This window comes from Bombina bombina, chromosome 10 (assembly GCF_027579735.1).
Source record: "Bombina bombina isolate aBomBom1 chromosome 10, aBomBom1.pri, whole genome shotgun sequence".
Classification (NCBI taxonomy): domain Eukaryota; kingdom Metazoa; phylum Chordata; class Amphibia; order Anura; family Bombinatoridae; genus Bombina; species Bombina bombina.
In genome coordinates, this window is record NC_069508.1 from 205182488 (window position 1) to 205208484 (window position 25997).

A 25997-nucleotide genomic window follows, 5' to 3' on the forward strand; every position below is an offset into this window, starting at 1 on the left:
TGGTGTAAACAAATGATGGTTCATAGCTCATGCAACAGTTAGAGAAACAAAGCAATCTCATTTGCTTGAAGGACCACTAAATACAGTGGAATTGAATCATTGACAAATATACAATACAAATAAGATACAATAACAATTTGAATTTGAAATAAGCAATATAATATAATCTGACAAATATATGCAATCCAATTTTCCTTCCTCCTGTACCATGTGACAGCCACCAGCCAATCACAAATTAATATATACTGAACACTTTTGCACATTCTCAGTAGGATATAAAAATAATGTGCACGTTTTGGTAATGGAACTATAAAAGCTTTATTAAATTGCACGCCCTATCTGAATCATGAAACATTAGTTTTTACTTTAGTGGACCTTTAAAGGGATATAAACGCATCATTGTTACAAGACATTTGTGTGGTGTTACAAAAAAATAGCCAAATTTTAAAAATGTATTGAACAACTGTTCGCTGCAGTTGTTTTTAATTACTACTCTTCCCCCCACTGCTTGCCTCATTTGGAGGCGCACATTTTATTCACAAAACTTTCATTCTTTTGCATTAGATAGAAACATATATTTAGTTTGTTTAGGCTTGTGAAGTCTGCCCTGTGCACTTCCAATTCTCATAACTGGAAATCCCACATTTTTCCAAGGATAATTTACAGAAAAATAGGTCTAGAAATTGCAATGTGTATAATTCTTTCTTGAGTTTTGATATGTTTACCTTTTAACTCTTTACAGCTAAATAATAACATTTTGTGGGGAAAAAGTCACCAAAATGCATCAGCTGTCATCAAAGCGGCACCATCAAATATCAAGCTTGTGTTCATAAGGTACGTGACTCTGTGTGCGGATCATAAACCCCCAGTATTTAAGTCACAATGCATAAAAACCATGTTAAAGGGATATTTAAAGCCTCTACCTTGTCTTCATATTTATTTTTTATTGTTCTGCTAATGTCATTTAAGTTGGGTGAGTGTTATAAAATGATTAAATCATATTTAATTTCATCCTATTCTGTTTGCTCATGTGAGCTCTCGCACCTTTCCTGATTTTACTTTAACTTCTTTTTAAAAAGGGCAGTAAACACCTTGTAATTATAAGACATAGAATAACCTATCAGACAAGTCTAAACCTTTTTAATCATCAAACTCCACCTACCATTTACCTTATTTGGAGGAGCCAATCTATCTGCAGACAACAACGCTAGCTATAGTCATCGTGTTCCAATAAAGTTGATTGTTTTGCAGTTGTTATCCGATAAATCCAATTAACAACAGATATGCAGCCTGGTTAGCCTTGAGAAGTCAGCAGATCAAGATTTGAGAAACAGACAATTTTCAGAGCAAATTTACATGGCAAGGAAACAAAATAAATAATGAAAGTATATTATAAAGTTATTTTATTATTCACAACTAAACACTTTATATAAAGATCCGAAGTATGTACACTGTCCCTTTAAGTAAGAATTATGTATGTGTATATATATATATATATATATATATATATATATATATAAACACAAACACGTACATAGCTATGTATATATTAAACATGCACATTTATTCATTCTGATGGCTGAATATATGCATTTCTAATATCTATTATATAATAAAAAATGTAGGGGAACTATTTGTGTTTGTGACTGAATTTTGTATGTTTTTGTTCGGTTCTGGCTACTATAATTAATTAAATACTCCTTTAATTTAGATTTTTTTTTTAAAAAAAAAAATTAAGAAATTTAATTTATATATTTTTTTTTTTTTTTTAAGAAATGCTTAATTTTCTTATTCAGCTAAATCACATTCCTGAATCACATGCAGGTTTGCTGAGTATTACTCCTAAGACCAGAAAATGAGATTTAGAAGATCTACAGAAAGGAAAACAGTGAGAACTATTTTTTTAAATAACCTTTTAGCTATAAGGGCTCCCAAAGACATGTACCTTGAATTGGATGCAGAAGTTTAAAAAAAAAAAAAAAAAAAAAAGTGGGCTATGTTCAAATATATTCTTAAAACTGTAAAAAAAATATTTAAAGGGATGGTGTTTTGTAAAGTTCTTCCTCCCTTAATGTGTTTCAAATTACTTCTGCTTATTGAAACCACAACCCAATATAATAGGCTGATCATGTAGGGAGAGAATACGTAATTTTTTACGCAAAGTCCTCCTTATTTATTTTTGTTTTGTTTAATCAAAAGCCAATAGTTAGAGAGGGAACAATGGAAACTAAACATTTTAGTGCCTCTTTGTAACAACCCCCCACTGGGAGAATTATTTTATCGAAACCTTACTGTTTACATGTTTTATCATGACCTGTACTTAAGTACAGAAATGTTTAATATAAATAGGGATATAATATGCAAAAACAGATCTTTCTATTGAGAAAGGTAAATCTGTTATTTGTGAACAATTAAATACACCTCTAGTAGGTAAAATTGATAATTTGGAACACATTAAAGGGGACTACACTGTCCCTTTAACTTATTCCACATTTTATATTCTTCATCTATTAGCCAAGAACGTAAAGCCTCGTTACTTAGCCACTGGACAGCAGGTGTCCAATTGAAATCCCTTGTTTGATAGATCCCTACTTGTGGTCAGAAGTTGTATTCTGTGCTGTATTTATGTTGACAGTATTATGGTTTAATCATAACCTTTTGGTCATTTGTGAAGAAATAAAGATGCTTCTAGTTGAAGAGGCAGAGTTAAATAACTGAACACAAATAGTCTTCTGACAATAAGTTCAGCTATTTTTGATTAGTTTCATAAACATTTAAAAACGACCTACGTACATTTCACTGTGGCAGATACACAATTCAGTTATTTCTAATTCACAATAGAAGGGAAACACATAATTTGTCTGCAACTTCTGCTGAAAGGTCTCAGCTACACTGAGACCTTGGAGACAAGCATAAGTGTGTCTTTTTTATGCCTTAATCTTACCTCATAATTGATTGAGGGTTAACATTGTAAGCATATTCTGTTACAAAATAAAACTTCTTCTTTTGTATATACAGTATTATGCTATGTGCTTCTTTTCTTTCCTCTCTGTATAAATTCCGGATGACCACCTGAGGGGACAGAGATTCTCACCACCATTGGATAAGAAAACAGCCCTCCGCATTTCTTCTGGATTAAAACCGAGAGAGTCCAGGTTTTCCATTGACCTACTAACATCATCCCAAGAAGGAGAGCCTTAGGCCAAAGGGAACACCTGGATACCTACCCTGAGAGGCACGGAGAATCCACTCCACTCTACCTACACCTGAGCGAATACATTACCTCATATGATTGGGGTAAAATATGGTAAGCAGTAACTACTTACTACACACATCTCCCTACTGAGTAATTGAAAGTTTCGGCTAAAGGAACATTTTCACATTTATTGTTGATCACCATCACGCTAATAATTATTGAAAAAGAACATTATTACATTACTATAAGAGATCTTATTAGCTGAGCGCCCCTACATCATTATTTAATTTTCTCTTTCTTTTTCATATATATATATATATATATATATATATATATATATATGTATGTATATATATGTGGTGTGTCTGTGTCTTTTCATTCAAATTTAGAAAATAGGTCCACCAAAATACAAAATCAGCAAATACAGACAGTGACCCATGAACAGATTTGGGAACTAGAGAAAAAGATCATTATAATTTTCCTTTGACAGATCAAGATGCTAAAAAACACGCAAAGAGCAAAGTATTGTAAGAGTCTATAGAGCTGATGTTTTCTGTGATTTTCATTTTCATCAAGTAGGGATATGGCCACATACTTCCATTTCTTTCTCTTGGTCTCTAGACTGGCCTTACATCATTTTCAGCAGAATCGGAAGGACTTGTCTGTAAAATGATGGCAAATGGTCTTTCATCACGTTAGCAGCTGATTAAATCTCTCCGCTCATTGTTGAGGCTAGTCATTTATTGAAATGGGCATATAAATATCTGCAGTGTAGTTTTACCTCCTAATAAAGTAGATCTGATAGAAGATGAAGATAGTGATGCTGGACAGTGTCTCTGATATATGTGAAATTCTAGGGAAATTTAATCTAATTAGACATTCTCCAGGCCAAGTTCCCAAATGGCACATACAAAAATAGGATTGCAGTCCAATGTGGGAAACAAAATGCTGAATCAACCAGTGTTTTATTGGTATGAACCTTTAAGAAAAATTCCAAACCAGAAGTACGCTACACCAATGCACAACCCTTACATATAACATTGGTCAATGGTGGACAAAATAACTAAACACTAATGCTAACCGTTTCTTCCCCAGGGTAGTCAGCCCCAAAAGTCTAAAGTAGCCATGGTTACAATTTAAGTCAAAGTAAAATTGTTTGTTTGTTTATTCTCTTTGTTTGCTGTGAATCCTTAGTCTTGAAAATAATGTAGGCCTGAAGCAATTAACTTTAATTTATATTATTATGACAAACTACTAGGCTATGTGTTATTTGTTTCAATTAGGGTTATTTAAAGTTTGTTTCCAAAGATCCAGTGCAATGATACCACATACCTTTGTGACCCTATTTTTATGCTTGTTCTGAAAATTTCTGAAGTAATTTACAAGATAACTGTAATTTTTGCATATGTGTGCATATTTTAGTCCGGATTGTAGTCAAACTTGAAAGTGTTTCTAAAAGGTAATAACACACACATTCTCATACAACACACACACGCTACACACACTCTCATACAACACCCATTCACCACACACACTCTCATACAACACACACACACTCTCATACAACACCCATTCACCACACACACTCTCATACAACACACACACACTCTCATACAACATCCATTCACCACACACACTCTCATACAACACACACACACTCTCATACAACACACACACACGCTACACACACTCTCATACAACACCCATTCACCACACACACTCTCATACAACACACACTCACCACTCTCATACAACACACACACCACACACTCATACAACACACCACACACACTCTCCTGCAACACACACACAAGTCGTGACCCAGTAAACATGATGTTGCTACCCATTAATGGGTCCAGATCCGGTAGTTTGAAGAGCCCTGGTTCAAATGGACTTCAAACAGCTACGAATGGAGCTTGATGCCCCGTGTTTCTGGCAAGCCTGCAGACTCACCAGAAACAGCAGTTATGAAGCAGCAGTCACAAAGACCTGCTCTGAGCAGGCGGACAAACATCGGCGGAAATCAACCCGATCAAGTACGATCGGGTTGATTGACACCCCCTGCTGGCGGCCGATTGGCCGCGAGTTTGCAGGGGACGGCGTTGCACCAGCAGCTCTTGTGAGCTGCTGGTGCAATGCTGAATACGGCGAGCGTATTGCTCGCCGTATTCAGCGAGGTCTGGCGGACCTGATCCGCACTGTCGAATCAGGTCCGCCAGACTTTCATAAATAGGGGCCATAATCTGTACTTCTTACACATCCCCATTCTGCAATGTGACTCCCTAGCTGCTGGAAATTTATATTTTAGGGAACTAGCATTCTACATTATACTACAGTGTGTAAGCTGTACATTATACTACAGTGTGTAAGCTGTACATTATACTACAGTGTGTAAGCTGTACATTATACTACAGTGTGTAAGCTGTACATTATACTACAGTGTGTAAGCTGTACATTATACTACAGTGTGTAAGCTGTACATTATACTACAGTGTGTAAGCTGTACATTATACTACAGTGTGTAAGCTGTACATTATACTACAGTGTGTAAGCTGTACATTATACTACAGTGTGTAAGCTGTACATTATACTACAGTGTGTAAGCTGTACATTATACTACAGTGTGTAAGCTGTACCTTATGCTACAGTGTGCAAGCTGTACATTATGCTACAGTGTGTAAGCTGTACATTATGCTACAGTGTGTAAGCTGTACATTATGCTACAGTGTGTAAGCTGTACATTATGCTACAGTGTGTAAGCTGTACATTATACTACAGTGTGTAAGCTGTACATTATACTACAGTGTGTAAGCTGTACATTACATTGTCTTTCCTATCTTCAAGTTCAACAGTAAGAAAATCAAGCAGACATCCATTCACAGGTTTAATCGATTGCCTGAAAAGTGGGTTAATTATGGCAAGTTGGAAAATACCTTCCCTAAAAGGTATGATCACACAATTTAAAGCATTGCTGTGAAACGAAAAAAGAGGGCAGTTGAGGTAATAGATGTGCTAACTTACCTGTGAGCTCCCACAGCATCCCATGGTTAGGTTTGTTTTCGCCTCCCCGTATTTGGCTACCTATTTTCTTCCTCTGCCCTGACTTGAGCTGATCAGAATGACATTAAACAGCTTGATAAATCCAACAGTTCTTAGACTGTTACTGATGATGAATAATAAAAAATATCTATCTACATAGAATACACCTTTCCCTGGCTCAAAATGTGTGGGTGGGTTAACATTTTGGTGTTCTTCTAAATTAAACCTATTTATTTTCTTCTAAATTAGACATTTATCAACAGCTATAACTTGCAAGGACAGATAATATCAATCATACTTACAATTTGTTTTCACATCTGCAAATATTTTTGTAGCAAGGTTAATAAAACTGACTCTGTAAGTGACATGCTGATTCCATTAGCAAAATGGGGTACTCTAGATAGATGGATAGATAGGGGCCTATCTATCAAGCTATGAATGGAGCTTGATGCCCCGTGTTTCTGGCAAGCCTGCAGACTCACCAGAAACAGCAGTTATGAAGCAGCGGTCACAAAGACCTGCTCTGAGCAGGCGGACAGACATCAGCGGAAATCAACCCGATCAAGTACGATCAGGTTGATTGACACCCCCTGCTGGCACACTACAGTCTGTAAGCTGTACATTATGCTACAGTGTGTAAGCTGTACATTATACTACAGTGTGTAAGCTGTACATTATACTACAGTGTGTAAGCTGTACATTATACTACAGTGTGTAAGCTGTACATTATACTACAGTGTGTAAGCTGTACATTACATTGTCTTTCCTATCTTCAAGTTCAACAGTAAGAAAATCAAGCAGACATCCATTCACAGGTTTAATCGATTGCCTGAAAAGTGGGTTAATTATGGCAAGTTGGAAAATACCTTCCCTAAAAGGTATGATTACACAATTTAAAGCATTGCTGTGAAACGAAAAAAGAGGGCAGTTGAGGTAATAGATGTGCTAACTTACCTGTGAGCTCCCACAGCATCCCATGGTTAGGTTTGTTTTCGCCTCCCCGTATTTGGCTACCTATTTTCTTCCCCTGCCCTGACTTGAGCTGATCAGAAGCGCAAGCCCAGCCTAAAACTAGTCCTGCCTAGTGCCTACCAGAGCTCCTCACGTCACGTGTGCAGTTCTTCTTCCTGTCTGCAGAGAAGCCCACGCTAGTGGGAGGGGGCGGGACCTGATCACACAGCAGGTACTGAGTAATGGGGCAGAATCAGCCCGGCTGCATCATGCACAGATTATCTGGATGCAGTGCCAGCACGTCAGCTAGAGCAGTGGTTCTCAACCTAAGTGACCTCAAGGCCCGGTAAGTTTTAGCCGGACCGGTCCAGGGCCCGGTAAGCATCGGGAGTGGGTTGCAGTAGGTTTGGAAGAAATATATATATATATATATATATATATATATATATATATATATACACACAGTCTCTTTCTCTCCTCCCCTCTCTCTCTCTCTCTCCCCCCTCTCTCTTTCTCTCTCCTCCCCTCTCTCTTTCTCTCTCCTCCCCTCTCTTTCTTTCTCTCTCTCTCTCTCCTCCCCTCTCTCTTTTTCTCTCTCCTCCCCCTCTCTCTTTCTCTCTCCTCCCCCTCTCTCTTTCTCTCTCCTCCCCTCTCTCTCTCTCTCTCCTCTCTCTCTCTCTCTCTCCTCCCCTCTCTCTCTCTTTCTCTCTCTCCTCCCCTCTCTCTTTCTCTCTCTCCTCCCCCCTCTCTTTCTCTCTCTCTGTCTCTCTCTCCTCCCTCTCTTTCTCTCTCTCTCCTCTCTCTCCTCCCTCTCTTTCTTTCTTTCTTTCTTTCTTTCTCTCTCTCTCTCTCTCTCCTCCCTCACCCACTGACACCAATGAATTATAAAATTAACCCACTATAAACCATTTATATATATTATATATGGATCCCACACCACTGAATTATCATATAATTATTTATTTATATATATATATATATATATATATATATAATAGTATGGGTTAATATATAGTGGGTTAATTATATGATAATTCATTGGTGTCAGTGGGATCCATATATATATAGTTTACAGTGGGTTAATATTTTATAATTCATTGGTGTCAGTAGGATCTATCTATCTATCTATCTATCTATCTATCTATCTATCTATCTATATATATATGTACACACAGAGTCTACAAATACACATTGGTGTCCAGTGGCCACCCTAAATATATACATTGGTGTCAGTGGCCGTAATTATGCAATTGGTGTCAGTGGGCTTACTTACCTGTGAGCCGATGCTTCACCTATGCACGCCGCCAGCCGCTTCTACCCGGTCACTCACAGTGCGCCCGCCCGCCGCTACATGCTCACAGTGACACAGTGCGCAAACTGACATGCGCAGTGGCACTCTGACAGGCTCGTCCAAAATTTAGGAGATGTGTAAAGGCGGGCCTGTCAGAGCGAGTGTCTGGAGGCAATGTCGGGTCGCGGCCCACCAGCAGGGCCGTCGCGGCCCGGTAGTGGGCCGCGGCCCGGCTGTTGAGAAACACGGAGCTAGAGAGTCCCTGGTGAGGTGACACCATTGCAGGAGGATTACTTGAGGAGAGTAAGCTCCTGCCTGGTGGTGTCACCCCCTGGAGGGTGTCACTCTGGTGCGGTTCGCACCCCCCTAGTGACACCACTGAACCCTGAAACAAGAATGGATTACAAAATGAGTAGAAAACGGGGTTAGTGATAGCTACTGTTGAAAATGGATGTTTATCTGAATAAGATATTTCTGTTTTGTTAAAAGAAAGGGAAGTCTTTATCAACAGCATATTTTTTTTTTATATAGGAGTGTTCCCTAAGTATTTGTAAACAATTGGATTTAAATGAACAGATTTTGTGATCAATATGTGAAATAGATTAGGAAAAACAATCCCCTTCCTCGTGTGTCCAAGTACAACTCTATATAGCTGAAAGTGAAGTAGGACTGATAATTTTGTACTTAAAAATAAAAAATCTCTTTTGGCTATACAGATTTTCTCATATAGAATTCAAGAGGTGCCCTCATTTTAAGGGAACATATTAAATCTTCACAGCCAGAATAAACTTAAAAAAATGCTTTCATATTTTTAAAACAAATTAGCCAAAGGTTCTGTTCAAATAAGCTGTATACTAAAACATTGAGATTCTACTTTGCAGACAGCATTAAAATATCCTGCTGCGAGAGATCAAAAGATATTATTTAAAGATTAAATAGCTCATTAGACAGCAGAATTTTTTCTTCTTCATGTCTTTGCAGTGTTAGTGTGTTGTTTTATCCAAAAACATGTGTATGTATAACTGGTAGAGAAGATGTGTACTTAACAGTTTTAAAATTGATTTTCTAGAAATGTTAGTTTCTTTCCTAAGATATGGAGAGTCCACAATGTCATCAATTACTAGTGGGAATATCACTGCTGGCCAGTAGGAGGAGGCAAAGAGCACCACAGCAGAGCTGTTAAGTGTCACTTCTTACCCACAATCCCTAGTCATTCTCTTTGCCTCTGTCAATGGAGGAGATGAAGTTCTGGTGTCTGAAGAAAATTGGATTTCTTTTGCTACAATCAAAATTTTTTGGGTCTAGCAGTAGAATAGTGGTAGCTTTAAATCAGTGAGGAACTTGTGAGTTGGGCCTTGATGCGTTTTCCTAATATATTTACTGCCCATTGTATAGAAAGCCAGAGAAGTTTACTCTGTTCTTTCTTTTTTCTACAGGTCTCTGTGAGGAGTATGTGTCCTCTCACACCTTGTAAGCTGTCCTCCTGCCGGATGGCCAGACTGCAGGTAAGTGCCTTTTTGTCTTCTGGGTATGGAGATGGGCACTTATGGGATTTAAACTGCAACATTATCTGGGACATATATATCCTTTAGAAAGATATTCTAGAGCAGGATGCAGGCACTTTCTTGTGACCAGGAGACTAGGGGTTCATACTTTTTATGACTTATAAAGTGTACCCTGATTTTTTTGGTTCTTTATTTATGGCTCATGTATATTTTGGACGATCAGAGGCTCATTAGGGGTTAATTAATACCACTTATTAATTATTTATGCCTCATGTGTTATAATTAATTTGAGCAATGAATTTTCTGTTGGGTTAATTTTTTGGGTGGAATTGTTTCTGTTAACATTGTATTGCCACTGTGAATCCAGCACAGTACAATAAATAGATCGTTTTACAATGGCGGAGACTGTCAGTTTCTTTGAGAGCACGCTCTTTTACTTAGCTGCACAATTCCAATGGGAGCTAGTCATGTGACCCGTCTCCTCCGCTTTTCAGTGTCTCAAGTGGAGCGGTGCCATTGCTATGCCGACTTTTACAAAAGACTCGGCTTTGCAGTGTATCCTCTATACATAGTCCGGTGGTAAGGTGAAACACCTCATTTCAGGCTGAGGTGCAGAGGTTCTGTGTTAAGTCTGCATTAAGTTCACAGTTACCATTCTGCATATTTTTTCTTAAAGTGACAGTTGTTACTTTATATAAAATAGAGATTTACCGCTTTTTATCAAACACATTTGTAAATTTCCTTACTGGAATGGGGTTCATGACTCTGCATTTCTGTGCTGCATGTTTAGCTAGAGCTCTTTAATGTAAATATAGGAGGCTAATGTCTCCCAGAACGATGCTGTTCAGGCAATGTGCCATGCGGTTTCTCTCACTCTCCTGGAGGAGTTTATTTGCCTGCAGAAATTGCTGCACAGGTATCTTCAGCGGTATCTGCAGCATTATCTGCTTTTCCGATGCTAAAGGGAAAACGCAAGAGGAAAATTTGAGATTCAGATAGTAAGGTTTCTGTTCCACCTGCTACTACACAGGCTGCCCTCCCTCATAAATCTGATTAGGAGAATACTTCGGTATCAGAGTTGGAAAGTATATTCCTTCATCTGATGCTGAAGAGGTAACCTTTAGGTTTAAGCTTGAACACCTTTGTGTATTGTTAAAGGAGGTTTTGGCTACTTTGGATGACTCAGATACTGGGGTCGTTGTCAACCCTAAGAAATCTAGTAAACTTAATAAATACTATGATGTTCCTTCCACTTTGGAAGTGTTTCCTGTTCCAGACCGTGCTACAGAGATTATTTCACAGGAATGGGAGAAGCCAGGGATTCCTTTTTTTCCCGTCTCCTGTCTTTAAAAAGATGTTTCCTGTCGTTGTCTCCTTTAAGGATTCTTGCCGCAAGGTGCCTAAAGCAGAAGGGGCCATTTCTACTCTGGCTAAGAAGACTACTATCCCTATAGAGGATAGCTACTCTTTTGAGGATCCAATGGACAAAAAGCTGGAGACTTCTTTGAAGAATATATATGTTCATTAAGGCCTTTAATGGCAACCTGCAGTTTGTATTGCCACTGTGTTAAGTGCAGCAATTATTGGTACAAGGCCTTGTCTGATTCACTTCAGGTAGAGACTCCTTTGACGGAGATCCAAGACAGGATTAGGCTCTCAAGCTAGCCAACTCCTTTATTCTGATGCTACCATGCAAATGATTAAACTGGGAGCCAAGGTATCTGGCTTTGCTGTGCTAGCCCGCAGGGCTTTGTGGCTAAAATATTGGTCAGCTGATGTTTCCTCCAAGTCCAAGCTTCTTGCGCTTCCTTACAAGGATACGACCTTGTTTGGACCTGGTCTGGCAAAATAAAAATTCTGATATTGCAATTGGAAAAGTGTCTTTTCTACCACAAGACAAGCAGAATAGACCTAAAGGACGTCAGAGTATTTTTCGTTCCTTTCATAACTTCAAAGGAAAGTTTTCCTCTTCCAAGCAGGAAAAGTCCAAGTCTTTATGGATACCCAATCAGTCTAAATCAGCATGAAGGGTTTGCCCCGATCCGGGATCGTATCAAGTGGGGTGCAGACTTTTTCTGTTTTATTAAGCATGGATACGAGATGTCCCAGAATCCTGGGCTGTGGACATAGTATCTCAGGTTTACAAAACATTTCCTTCCAGGGGCAGGTTCCACCTCTCATGGTTATCTGCAGACCAGATAAAAAAAGAGGCATTCTTGAATTGCGTTTGGGACCTTTCTTCTGTGGGAGTGATAGTATATTCATGTTCAGGGATCATCACAAGTTCTTAAGATTCGCATTTCTAGACAAACTCTTTCAGTTTGTGGCTTTCTGTTTGGCCTTGAAACAGCTCCCAGAATTTTCTCAAAGGTTCTGGGGGCTCTCTTGGCAGTGTTCAGGTCTTGGGGAATTGCAGTCATGCCCTACCTGGACGACATATTGGTTCAGGTGCCATCTTTTCAACAAGCAAACTCTCATACAGAGATCTTGTTGTCTTTTGTACGTTCCCACGAATGGAAAGTGAATCTGGAGAGTTCCCTTGTTCCAGCTACAAGGGTAGTTTTCCTAGGGACCATAATAGATTCCCTATCTATGAATATTTTTCTGACAGAGGTCAGAAAATCCAAAATTATTTCCGCTTGCCTCTCTCTGCAATCTGCTGTTCAGCCATCAGTAGCTCAATGTATGGAGGTAATTTGTCTGATGGTCACTTCCATGGACATCATTCCTTTTGCTCGATTCCATTTGAGAGCTCTGCAGTTATGCATGCTCAGACAATGGAACGGGAACAATTTGGATCTGACAAGAGACTCTCTCCCGTGGTGGTTTTCTCAGGAGCTTCTGTCTCAGGGCACATGCTTCCAGAGACCTTCCTGGGCGATTTTGACCATGGACGCCAGCCTGGGCTGGGAAGAATTCTGGGACTCGTTAAAGATGCAGAGTCTGCTCTCCCCATAAACGTCTTGGAGTTGAGAGCGATTTACAATGCTCTGATGGCTTGGCCTCAGTTGCCCTTAGCCCGGTTTATCAGGTTCCAGTTGGAGTTCCTTAGCCATGTAGGAGGTGGCTCGGATTGTTCACTGGGCGGAAGCTCACAATTGCTGTCTATCTGCCATCCACATTCCAGGACATCTGGGAAATGGATTTCCTGAGCAGACAGACATTTCTTTCCGTGGAGTGGGCTCTCCATCCGGAGGTGTTTTCCAGGTAACCCTCAAATGGGGGGTGTTGGAATTGGATACTATTGCGTCTCGGCAGAACGCCAAGCTTCCAAGGTACAGTTCTTGGTCAAGAGATCCGCAGGCCGCCCTGACAGATGCTCTGGCAGTTCCTTGAGATTTCAGTCTGGCATATCTGGTTACTCCTTTTGCTCTCCTTCCACGAGTCATTGCTCGTATCAAACAGCAGAGAGCATCAGTAATTCTAATAGCTCCTGCATGGCCTTGCAGGATCTGGTATGTAGACCTAGGGAAGATGTCATCTCTTCCACCTTGGAGGTTGACTCTGAGGAAGGACCTTCTAACTCAGGGTCCATTCCTTCATCCAAATATCGTTTCTTTGAAGCCGACTGCTTGAAGATTGAACACTTAGTTCTGTCTAAGCGTGGTTTTTCTGAGTCAGTCATTGTGACCATGATTCAGGCTCGCAAGCCTGTTACTAACAAGATTTACCATAAGGTTTGGTGTGAATCCAAAGGCTACTCTTGGATTAGGGTCAGGTGTACTAGGATTTTGTCTTTTCTCCAGGAAGGTCTGGTAAAGGGATTGTTAGCCAGTTCTCTGAATGGTCAGATTTCTACATTCTCTTTTTGTTACACAAGCGTCGGGCGGATGTGCCAGATCAGTCTTTTTGTCAGGCCCTGATCAGAATCAGGCCTGTGTTTAAGTCTGTTGCTCCTCATTGGAGCCTTAATCTTGTTCTTAAAGTTTTGCAGCAGGCTCCGTTTGAGCCATTGCACTTCATAGATATTAAGTTGTTATCGTGGAAGGTTTTGTTTCTTTTTGCTATCTCTGATGCCTTGTTTGTTTCTCTGGAAAACGTAAAGGTCAGAAAGCTACTGCTGCTTCTCTTTCTATCTGGTTGAGAAGTATAATTCATTTTGCTTATGAGACTGCTGGTCAGCAGCCTCCTGAGAGAATTGCGGCTCATTCTGCGAGGGCTATCTTCTCTTCTTGGGCTTTCAAGAATGAGGCTTCTGTGGACAGGTTTGCACGGCTGCAACTTGGTTCTCTCTGCGTACTCTTTCCAAATTTTACAAATTTGGTCCTTTTGCCTCGGCTGAGGCTTCTTTTAGAATAAGGGTTCTTCAAGCAGTGGTGCCTTCTGTTTAGGTCTGCCTGTCTTGTTCTCCCTCCCTAGTCATCTGTGTTCTCTAGTTTGGGTATTGGTTCCCACTAGTAATTGATGACGTTGTGGACTCTCCATATCTTAGGGAAAAAAAACAAAATGTATGCTTATTTGATATGTATTTTTTTCCAGATATGGAGAGTCCATGACCCCACCCTTAATTTCAGACAGTTCTTTGTTGATTAAACCTCAGGCACCTCTACACCTTTGTGTTATTCCTTTTTCCATTTTCCTTTTGGTCGAATGACTGAGGATTGTGGATAGGAAGTGACACTTAACAGCTCTGCTGTGGTGCTCTTTGCCGCCTCCGGCTGGCCAGGAGTGATATTCCCACTAGTAATTGATGACATTGTGGATTGAAAGAAAGAAATTTATCAGGTAAGCATACATTTTGTTTTTGTAGTTCCCCTCACAAAAAGGTCATTTTGTTTGACCTAGCATAAGATTTTTAAACAGTCCGTTCCCAGACCAGGAGACATTTAAGGTTGCCATGATCATACATGTTTATTTACTTTGCATTTTTTTCCATTGTCCCCAGAGAGGCTGGAATGCAACATGTAGGATTTAGAACTCTAACACTGCAAAATTGTACACATTGATTGCTAGATCCGTGCATCATCTCATGTTATACTTATTCCTAATTGAGCTGGCTAAACGTGCTTGTGCACGATTTCCCCATAGGAAACAATGGGGCAGAATCGGCTGAAAAAAAACCTAACACCTGCAAAAAAGCAGCGTTCAGCTCTTAACACAGCCCCATTGATTCCTATGGGTAAAGAAAATGTATGTCTACACCTAACACCCTAACATGAACCCTGAGTCTAAACACCCCTAATCTTAAATTTATTAAGCCCTAATCTGCTGCCCCCGACATCTCTGACACCTGCTTTATATTATTAACCCCTAATCTGCTGCTCCGGACACCGCCTCCACCTACATTATACTTATGAACCCCTAATCTGCTGCCCCCAACATCGCCGACACCTACATTATAGTTATTAACCCCTAATCTGCCCCCCCAACGTCGCTGCCACTATAGGTTTTATTAAGGGGGGATTGGGTGGGTTTTAGAGTAGAGTTGGGTGTGTGGGTGGTGGGTTTTAATGTTGGGGGGGGTATTGTATTTTTATTTTACAGGTAAAAAAGCTGATTACTTTGGGGCAATGCCCCGCAAAAAAAAGTCCTTTTAAGGACTATTTGTAATTTAGTATAGGGTAGGGATTTTTATTATTTTGGGGGGATTTTTTATTTTATTAGGGGGATTAGAGTAGGTGTAATTAGTTTAAAATTCTTGTAATTATTTTATTATTTTCTGTAATTTAGTGGGGGGGTTTCGTACTTTAGTTTATTTAATTTAATTGTAGTTAATTGTAGTTAATTTAGGAAATTATTTTAATTATAGTGTAGTGTTAGGTGTAATTGTAATTTAGGTTAGGTTTTATTTTACAGGTAAATTTGTTTTTATTTTAACTAGGAAGTTATTAAATAGTTAATAACTATTTAGTAACTATTCTACCTAGTTAAAATAAATACAAAGTTGCCTGTAAAATAAAAATAAACCCTAAGCTAGCTACAATATAACTATTGGTTATATTGTAGCTAGCTTAGGGTTTATTTTATAGGTATTTAGTTTTAAATAGGAATTATTTATTTAATTGTAGTAATTTTATTTTGTTTTATTTAAATTATATTTAAGTTAGGGGGGTGTTAGGGTTAGGGTTAGACTTAGGTTTAGGGGGTAATATATTTAATATAGTTGCGGCGACGTTGTGGGCGGCAGATTAGGGGTTAATAAATGTAGGTAGGTGTCGGCGATGTTAGGGACGGCAGATTAGGGGTTAATAAAATTTAACTAGTGTTTGCGAGGCGGGAGTGCGGCGGTTTAAGGGTTAATATATTTATTAAAGTGGCGGTGATGTCCGGTCGGCAGATTAGGGGTTAAAAACTTTATTTAACTGTTTGCGATGTGGGGGGGCTCAGTTTAGGGGTTAATAGGTAGTTTATGGGTGTTAGTGTACTTTTTAGCACTTTAGTTAAGAGTTTTATGTTACGGCGTTAGCCCATAAAACTCTTAACTACTGACTTTTAAATGCGGTAGGAGTCTTGACAGGAGAGGGTGTACCGCTCACTTTCTCCAAGACTCGTAATACCGGCGTTAGGAAAATCCCATTAAAAAGATAGGATACACAATTGACGTAAGGGGATGTGCGGTAAGCTCGAGTCACAGAAGAAAAGTGAGCGATACACCTGTACCTGCCAGACTCGTAATACCAGCGGGCGTTAAAAAGCAGCGTTGGGACCTCTCAATGCTGCTTTTTAAGGCTAACGCAAGACTCGTAATCTAGGCAAATGTATATTTAAATGTTTCATGTACTTCTTACAAACTTATAGATGTGGGACCAGCTGCAGGATTATTTTCTGGTATGTAACAATAAGTAATTAAAATGATGTATTGGGTCTAGACTGTCCCTTTAAATAACTTTTTTTGTAGCCAGTACTCCTGTACTGTATTTTTCTCCATTGGTAGTTATAACAGGAAAATATGCTATTTCACTTGGAAAAATAAAGGCAATAGAACTATTTCTAAACAATTTAATACACCCCAACAGGTAAAATTGATAATTGGGAACACATTAAAGGGGAAACATTTTACAGTACACTGTACATGGTCTGTAAAACAAGGCAAATGGTGGGCATTATGATGTAGCCGGTACATGGTCTGTAAAACAAGGCAAATGGTGGGCATTATAAAGTAGCCGGTACATGGTCTTTAAAACAAGGCAAATGGTGGGCATTATAAAGTAGCCGGTACATGGTCTGTAAAACAAGGCAAATGGTGGGCATTATAAAGTAGCCGGTACATGGTCTGTAAAACAAGGCAAATGGTGGGCATTATGAAGTAGCCAGTACATGGTCTGTAAAACAAGGCAAATGGTGGGCATTATGAAGTAGCCAGTACATGGTCTGTAAAACAAGGCAAATGGTGGGCATTATGAAGTAGCCAGTACATGGTCTGTAAAACAAGGCAAATGGTGGACATTATGATGTAGCCGGTACATGGTCTGTAAAACAAGGCAAATGGTGGGCATTATGAAGTAGCCAGTACATGGTCTGTAAAACAAGGCAAATGGTGGGCATTATAAAGTAGCCAGTACATGGTCTGTAAAACAAGGCAAATGGTGGGCATTATAAAGTAGCCAGTACATGGTCTGTAAAACAAGGCAAATGGTGGGCATTATGAAGTAGCCGGTACATGGTCTGTAAAACAAGGCAAATGGTGAGCATTATGATGTAGCCGGTACATGGTCTGTAAAGCAAGGCAAATGGTGGGCATTATAAAGTAGCCAGTACATGGTCTGTAAAACAAGGCAAATGGTGGGCATTATAAAGTAGCCAGTACATGGTCTGTAAAACAAGGCAAATGGTGGGCATTATGAAGTAGCCAGTACATGGTCTGTAAAACAAGGCAAACGGTGGGCATTATGATGTAGCCGGTACATGGTTTGTAAAACAAGGCAAATGGTGGGCATTATGAAGTAGCCGGTACATGGTTTGTAAAACAAGGCAAATGGTGGGCATTATAAAGTAGCCAGTAAATGGTCTGTATACAAGGCAAATGGTTGGCATTATGAAGTAGCCGGTAAATGGTCTGTAAAACAAGGCAAATGGTGGGCATTATAAAGTAGCCGGTACATGGTCTGTAAAACAAGGCAAATGGTGGGCATTATGATTTAGCCGGTACATGGTCTGTAAAACAAGGCAAATGGTGGGCATTATGAAGTAGCCAATACATGGTCTGTAAAACAAGGCAAATGGTGGGCATTATGAAGTAGCCAGTACATGGTCTGTAAAACAAGGCAAATGGTGGGCATTATGATGTAGCCGGTACATGGTCTGTAAAACAAGGCAAATGGTGGGCATTATGATGTAGCTGGTACATGGTTTGTAAAACAAGGCAAAGGGTGGGCATTATGAAGTAGCCAGTACATGGTCTGTAAAACAAGGCAAATGGTGGGTATTATGAAGTAGCCGGTACATGGTCTGTAAAACAAGGCAAATGGTGGGCATTATAAAGTAGCCGGTACATGGTCTGTAAAACAAGGCAAATGGTGGGCATTATAAAGTAGCCGGTACATGGTCTGTAAAACAAGGCAAATGGTGGGCATTATAAAGTAGCCGGTACATGGTCTGTAAAACAAGGCAAATGGTGGGCATTATGAAGTAGCCAGTACATGGTCTGTAAAACAAGGCAAATGGTGGGCATTATGAAGTAGCCAGTACATGGTCTGTAAAACAAGGCAAATGGTGGGCATTATGATGTAGCCGGTACATGGTCTGTAAAACAAGGCAAATGGTGGGCATTATGAAGTAGCCAGTACATGGTCTGTAAAACAAGGCAAATGGTGGGCATTATAAAGTAGCCGGTACATGGTCTGTAAGACAAGGCAAATGGTGGGCATTATAAAGTAGCCGGTACATGGTCTGTAAAACAAGGCAAATGGTGGGCATTATGAAGTAGCCAGTACATGGTCTGTAAAACAAGGCAAATGGTGGGCATTATGAAGTAGCCGGTACATGGTCTGTAAAACAAGGCAAATGGTGGGCATAATGATGTAGCCGGTACATGGTCTGTAAAACAAGGCAAATGGTGGGCATTATGAAGTAGCCAGTACATGGTCTGTAAAACAAGGCAAATGGTGGGCATTATGATGTAGCCGGTACATGGTCTGTAAAACAAGGCAAATGGTGGGCATTATGATGTAGCCGGTACATGGTCTGTAAAACAATGCAAATGGTGGGCATTATGAAGTAGCCGGTACATGGTCTGTAAAACAAGGCAAATGGTGGGCATTATGAAGTAGCCGGTACATGGTCTGTAAAACAATGCAAATGGTGGGCATTATGAAGTAGCCGGTACATGGTCTGTAAAACAAGGCAAATGGTGGGCATTATGAAGTAGCCGAGCAGTGTAATACTTTGCAATATTATCACATTTATAAATGTTACTTAAAATATACAAAGCACAAACGAATTGCATAATTAAACATAAATGAATGTATTGATAATTTGTGCAGCAAGCACTGAATAATGTAATATTATGTCCGTAAAATATGTGGTATTGTTATTGATCCTATATACACACACACCTACAGGATCATGCAGTAGTATAGTATACACACACCTACAGGGTCATACAGTACTATAGTATACATATATACAGTATACACACACCTACAGGATCATACAGTACTATAGTATACACATATATACAGTATTCACACACCTACAGGGTCATACAGTAGTATAGTATACACATATATACAGTATACACACACCTACAGGATCATACAGTACTATAGTATACACATATATACAGTTTTCACACACCTACAGGATCATACAGTACTTTAGTATACACATATATACAGTATACACACACCTACAGGATTATACAGTATTATAGTATACACATATATACAGTATACACACACCTACAGGATTATACAGTATTATAGTATACACATATATACAGTATACACACACCTACAGGATCATACAGTACTATAGTATACACATATATACAGTATACACACACCTACAGGATCATACAGTAGTATAGTATACACATATATACAGGATCATACAGTACTATAGTATACACATATATACAGTATTCATACACCTACAGGATCATACAGTACTGTAGTATACACATATATACAGTATACGCACACCTACAGGATTATACAGTATTATAGTATACACACACCTACAGGATTATACAGTATTATAGTATACACATATATACAGTATTCACACACCTACAGGATCATACAGTACTGTAGTATACACATATATACAGTATACGCACACCTACAGGATCATACAGTACTATAGTATACACATATATACAGTATACGCACACCTACAGGATTATACAGTATTATAGTATACACATATATACAGTATACACACACCTACAGGATTATACAGTATTATAGTATACACATATATACAGTATACGCACACCTACAGGATTATACAGTATTATAGTATACACATATATACAGTATACACACACCTACAGGATTATACAGTATTATAGTATACACATATATACAGTATACACACACCTACAGGATCATACAGTACTATAGTATACACATATATACAGTATACGCACACCTACAGGATTATACAGTATTATAGTATACACATATATACAGTATACACACACCTACAGGATCAGGCAGTACTATAGTATACACATATATACAGTATACACACACCTACAGGATCATACAGTACTATAGTATACATAGATACAGTATACACTCACCTACATGATCATACAGTATTATAGTATAAACGTATATACAGTATACACACACCTACAGGATAATACAGTACTATAGTATACACATATATACAGTATACACACACAAACAGGATCAGACAGTACTATAGTATACACATATATACAGTATACACACACCTACAGGATCATACAGTACTATAGTATACACATATATACAGTATACACACCTACAGGATCATACAGTACTATAGTATACACATATATACAGTATACACACACCTACAGGATCATACAGTACTATAGTATACACATATATACAGTATACACACACCTACAGGATTATACAGTATTATAGTATACACATATATACAGTATACACACACCTACAGGATCATACAGTACTATAGTATACACATATATACAGTATACACACACCTACAGGATCATACAGTACTATAGTATACACATATATACAGTATACACACACCTACAGGATCATACAGTACTATAGTATACACATATATACAGTATTCACACACCTACAGGATCATACAGTACTGTAGTATACAAATATATACAGTATACACACACCTACAGGATTATACAGTATTATAGTATACACATATATATTGTATACACACAACTACAGGATCATATAATACTATAGTATACACATATATACAGTATACACACACCTACAGGATCATACAGTACTATAGTATACACATATATACAGTATACACACACCTACAGGATTATACAGTATTATAGTATACACATATATATTGTATACACACAACTACAGGATCATATAATACTATAGTATACACATATATACAGTATTCATACACCTACAGGATCATACAGTACTATAGTATACACATATATACAGTATACACACACCTACAGGATCAGGCAGTACTATAGTATACACATATATACAGTATACACACACCTACAGGATCATACAGTACTGTAGTATACACATATATACAGTATACACACACCTACAGGATCATACACTACTATAGTATACACATATATACAGTATACACACACCTACAGGATCATACAGTATTATAGTATAAACGTATATACAGTATACACACACCTACAGGATCATACAGTACTATAGTATACACATATATACAGTATACACACACCTACAGGATCATACAGTACTATAGTATACACATATATACAGTATACACACACCTACAGGATCATACAGTACTATAGTATACACATATATACAGTATACACACACCTACAGGATCATACAGTACTATAGTATACACATATATACAGTATTCACACACCTACAGGGTCATACAGTAGTATAGTATACACACACCTACAGGATCATACAGTACTATAGTATACACATATATACAGTATTCACACACCTACAGGATCATACAGTACTATAGTATACACATATATACAGTATACACACACCTACAGGATCATACAGTACTATAGTATACACATATATACAGTATACACTCACCTACATGATCATACAGTATTATAGTATAAACTTATATACAGTATACACACACCTACAGGATCATACAGTAGTATAGTATACACATATATACAGGATCATACAGTACTATAGTATACACATATATACAGTATTCACACACCTACAGGATCATACAGTAGTATAGTATAAACATATATACAGTATACACACACCTACAGGATCATACAGTAGTATAGTATACACATATATACAGTATTCACACACCTACAGGATCATACAGTATTATAGTATAAACATATATACAGTATACACACACCTACAGGATCATACAGTAGTATAGTATACACATATATACAGGATCATACAGTACTATAGTATACACATATATACAGTATTCACACACCTACAGGATCATACAGTATTATAGTATAAACATATATACAGTATACACACACCTACAGGATCATACAGTACTATAGTATAAACATATATACAGTATACACACACCTACAGGATCATACAGTATTATAGTATAAACATATATACAGTATACACACACCTACAGGATCATACAGTACTATAGTATACAAATATATACAGTATTCACACACCTACAGGATCTTACAGTACTGTAGTATACACATATATACAGTATACACACACCTACAGGATTATACAGTATTGTAGTATACACATATATACAGTATACACACACCTACAGGATCATACAGTACTATAGTATACACATATATACAGTATTCACACACCTACAGGATCATACAATAGTATTGTATACACATATATACAGGATCATACAGTACTATAGTATACACATATATACAGTATTCATACACCTACAGGATCATACAGTACTGTAGTATACACATATATACAGTATACGCACACCTACAGGATTATACAGTATTATAGTATACACATATATACAGTATACACACACCTACAGGATCAGGCAGTACTATAGTATACATATATACAGTATTCACACACCTACAGGATCATACAGTACTATAGTATACACATATATACAGTATACATACACCTACAGGATCATACAGTACTGTAGTATACACATATATACAGTATACGCACACCTACAGGATCATACAGTACTATAGTATACACATATATACTGTATACACACACCTACAGGATCATATAATACTATAGTATACACATATATACAGTATACGCACACCTACAGGATTATACAGTATTATAGTATACACATATATACAGTATACACACACCTACAGGATCAGGCAGTACTATAGTATACACATATATACAGTATTCACACACCTACAGGATCATACAGTATTATAGTATACACATATATACAGTATACACACACCTACAGGATCATACAGTACTATAGTATACACATATATACAGTATACACACACCTACAGGATTATACAGTATTATAGTATACACATATATACTGTATACACACACCTACAGGATCATACAGTACTATAGTATACACATATATACAGTATACACACACCTACAGGATCATACAGTACTATAGTATACACATATATACAGTATACACACACCTACAGGATCATACAGTACTATAGTATACACATATATACAGTATTCATACACCTACAGGATCATACAGTACTGTAGTATACACATATATACAGTATACGCACACCTACAGGATTATACAGTATTATAGTATACACATATATACAGTATACACACACCTACAGGATCAGGCAGTACTATAGTATACATATATACAGTATTCACACACCTACAGGATCATACAGTATTATAGTATACACATATATACAGTATACACACACCTACAGGATCATACAGTACTATAGTATACACATATATACAGTATACACACACCTACAGGATCATACAGTAGTATAGTATACACATATATACAGTATACACACACCTACAGGATCATACAGTTTTATAGTATACACATATATACTGTATACACACACCTACAGGATCATATAATACTATAGTATACATATACAGTATACAGTATACACACACCTACAGGATCATACAGTACTATAGTATACACATATATACTGTATACACACACCTACAGGATCATATAATACTATAGTATACATTTATACAGTATACACACACCTACAGGATCAGACAGTACTATAGTATACACATATATACAGTATACACACACCTACAGGATCATACAGTACTATAGTATACACATATATACAGTATACACACACCTACAGGATCATACAGTACTATAGTATACACATATATACAGTATACACACACCTACAGGATCATACAGTACTATAGTATACACATATATACAGTATACACACCTACAGGATCATACAGTACTATAATATACACATATATACAGTATGCACACACCTACAGGATCATACAGTACTATAGTATACACATATATACAGTATTCACACACCTACAGGATCAGACAGTACTATAGTATACACATATATACAGTATACACACACCTACAGGATCATACAGTAGTATAGTATACACATATACAGGATCATACAGTACTATAGTATACACATATATACAGTATACACACAATAACATGCACTCACACAGTTTTGTAGTATACACACATATATACAGTATACACACACCTACAGTATCAGACAGTACTATAGTATACACATATATACAGTATCCGCACACCTCAGGATCATACAGTATTATAGTATACATATATACAGTATACACACACCTACAGGATCATACAGTACTATAGTATACACATATATACAGTATACACACACCTACAGGATCATACAGTACTATAGTATACACATATATACAGTATACACACACCTACAGGATCATATAATACTATAGTATACATATATACAGTATACACTCACCTACAGGATCATACAGTACTATAGTATACACATATATACAGTATTCACACACCTACAGGATCATACAGTACTGTAGTATACACATATATACAGTATACACACACCTACAGGATCAGACAGTATTATAGTATACACATATATACAGTATACACACACCTACAGGATCATACAGTACTATAGTATACACATATATACAGTATACACACACCTACAGGATCATACAGTACTATAGTATACATATATACAGTATTCACACACCTACAGGATCATACAGTACTATAGTATACACATATATACAGTATACACACACCTACAGGATCATACAGTACTATAGTATACACATATATACAGTATACACACACCTACAGGATCATACAGTACTATAGTATACACATATATACAGTATCCCACACCTACAGGATCATACAGTACTGTAGTATACACATATATACAGTATACACACACCTACAGGATCATACAGTACTATAGTATACACATATATACAGTATACACACACCTACAGGATCATACAGTACTATAGTATACACATATATACAGTATTCACACACCTACAGGATCAGACAGTACTATAGTATACACATATATACAGTATACACACACCTACAGGATCATACAGTACTATAGTATACACATATATACAGTATACACACACCTACAGGATCAGACAGTACTATAGTATACACATATATACAGTATACACACACCTACAGGATCATACAGTACTATAGTATACACATATATACAGTATACACACACCTACAGGATCAGACAGAATTATAGTATACACATATATACAGTATACACACACCTACAGGATCATACAGTACTGTAGTATACACATATATACAGTATACACACACCTACAGGATCATACAGTACTATAGTATACACATATATACAGTATACACACACCTACAGGATCATACAGTA

At 37.7% G+C, this 25997-nt stretch overlaps 1 protein-coding gene across 1 annotated transcript in view; it reads left to right on the forward strand.

Moving 5' to 3' along the window:
* PATJ (PATJ crumbs cell polarity complex component) overlaps positions 1–25997 on the forward strand; it is a gene marked incomplete in the record, with an annotated part of 974742 nt that overhangs the window by 731212 nt on the left and 217533 nt on the right. Inside the window, 1 exon segment of the mRNA XM_053693647.1 lies at positions 743–834. Coding sequence (XP_053549622.1) covers positions 743–834 — 92 coding nt within the window.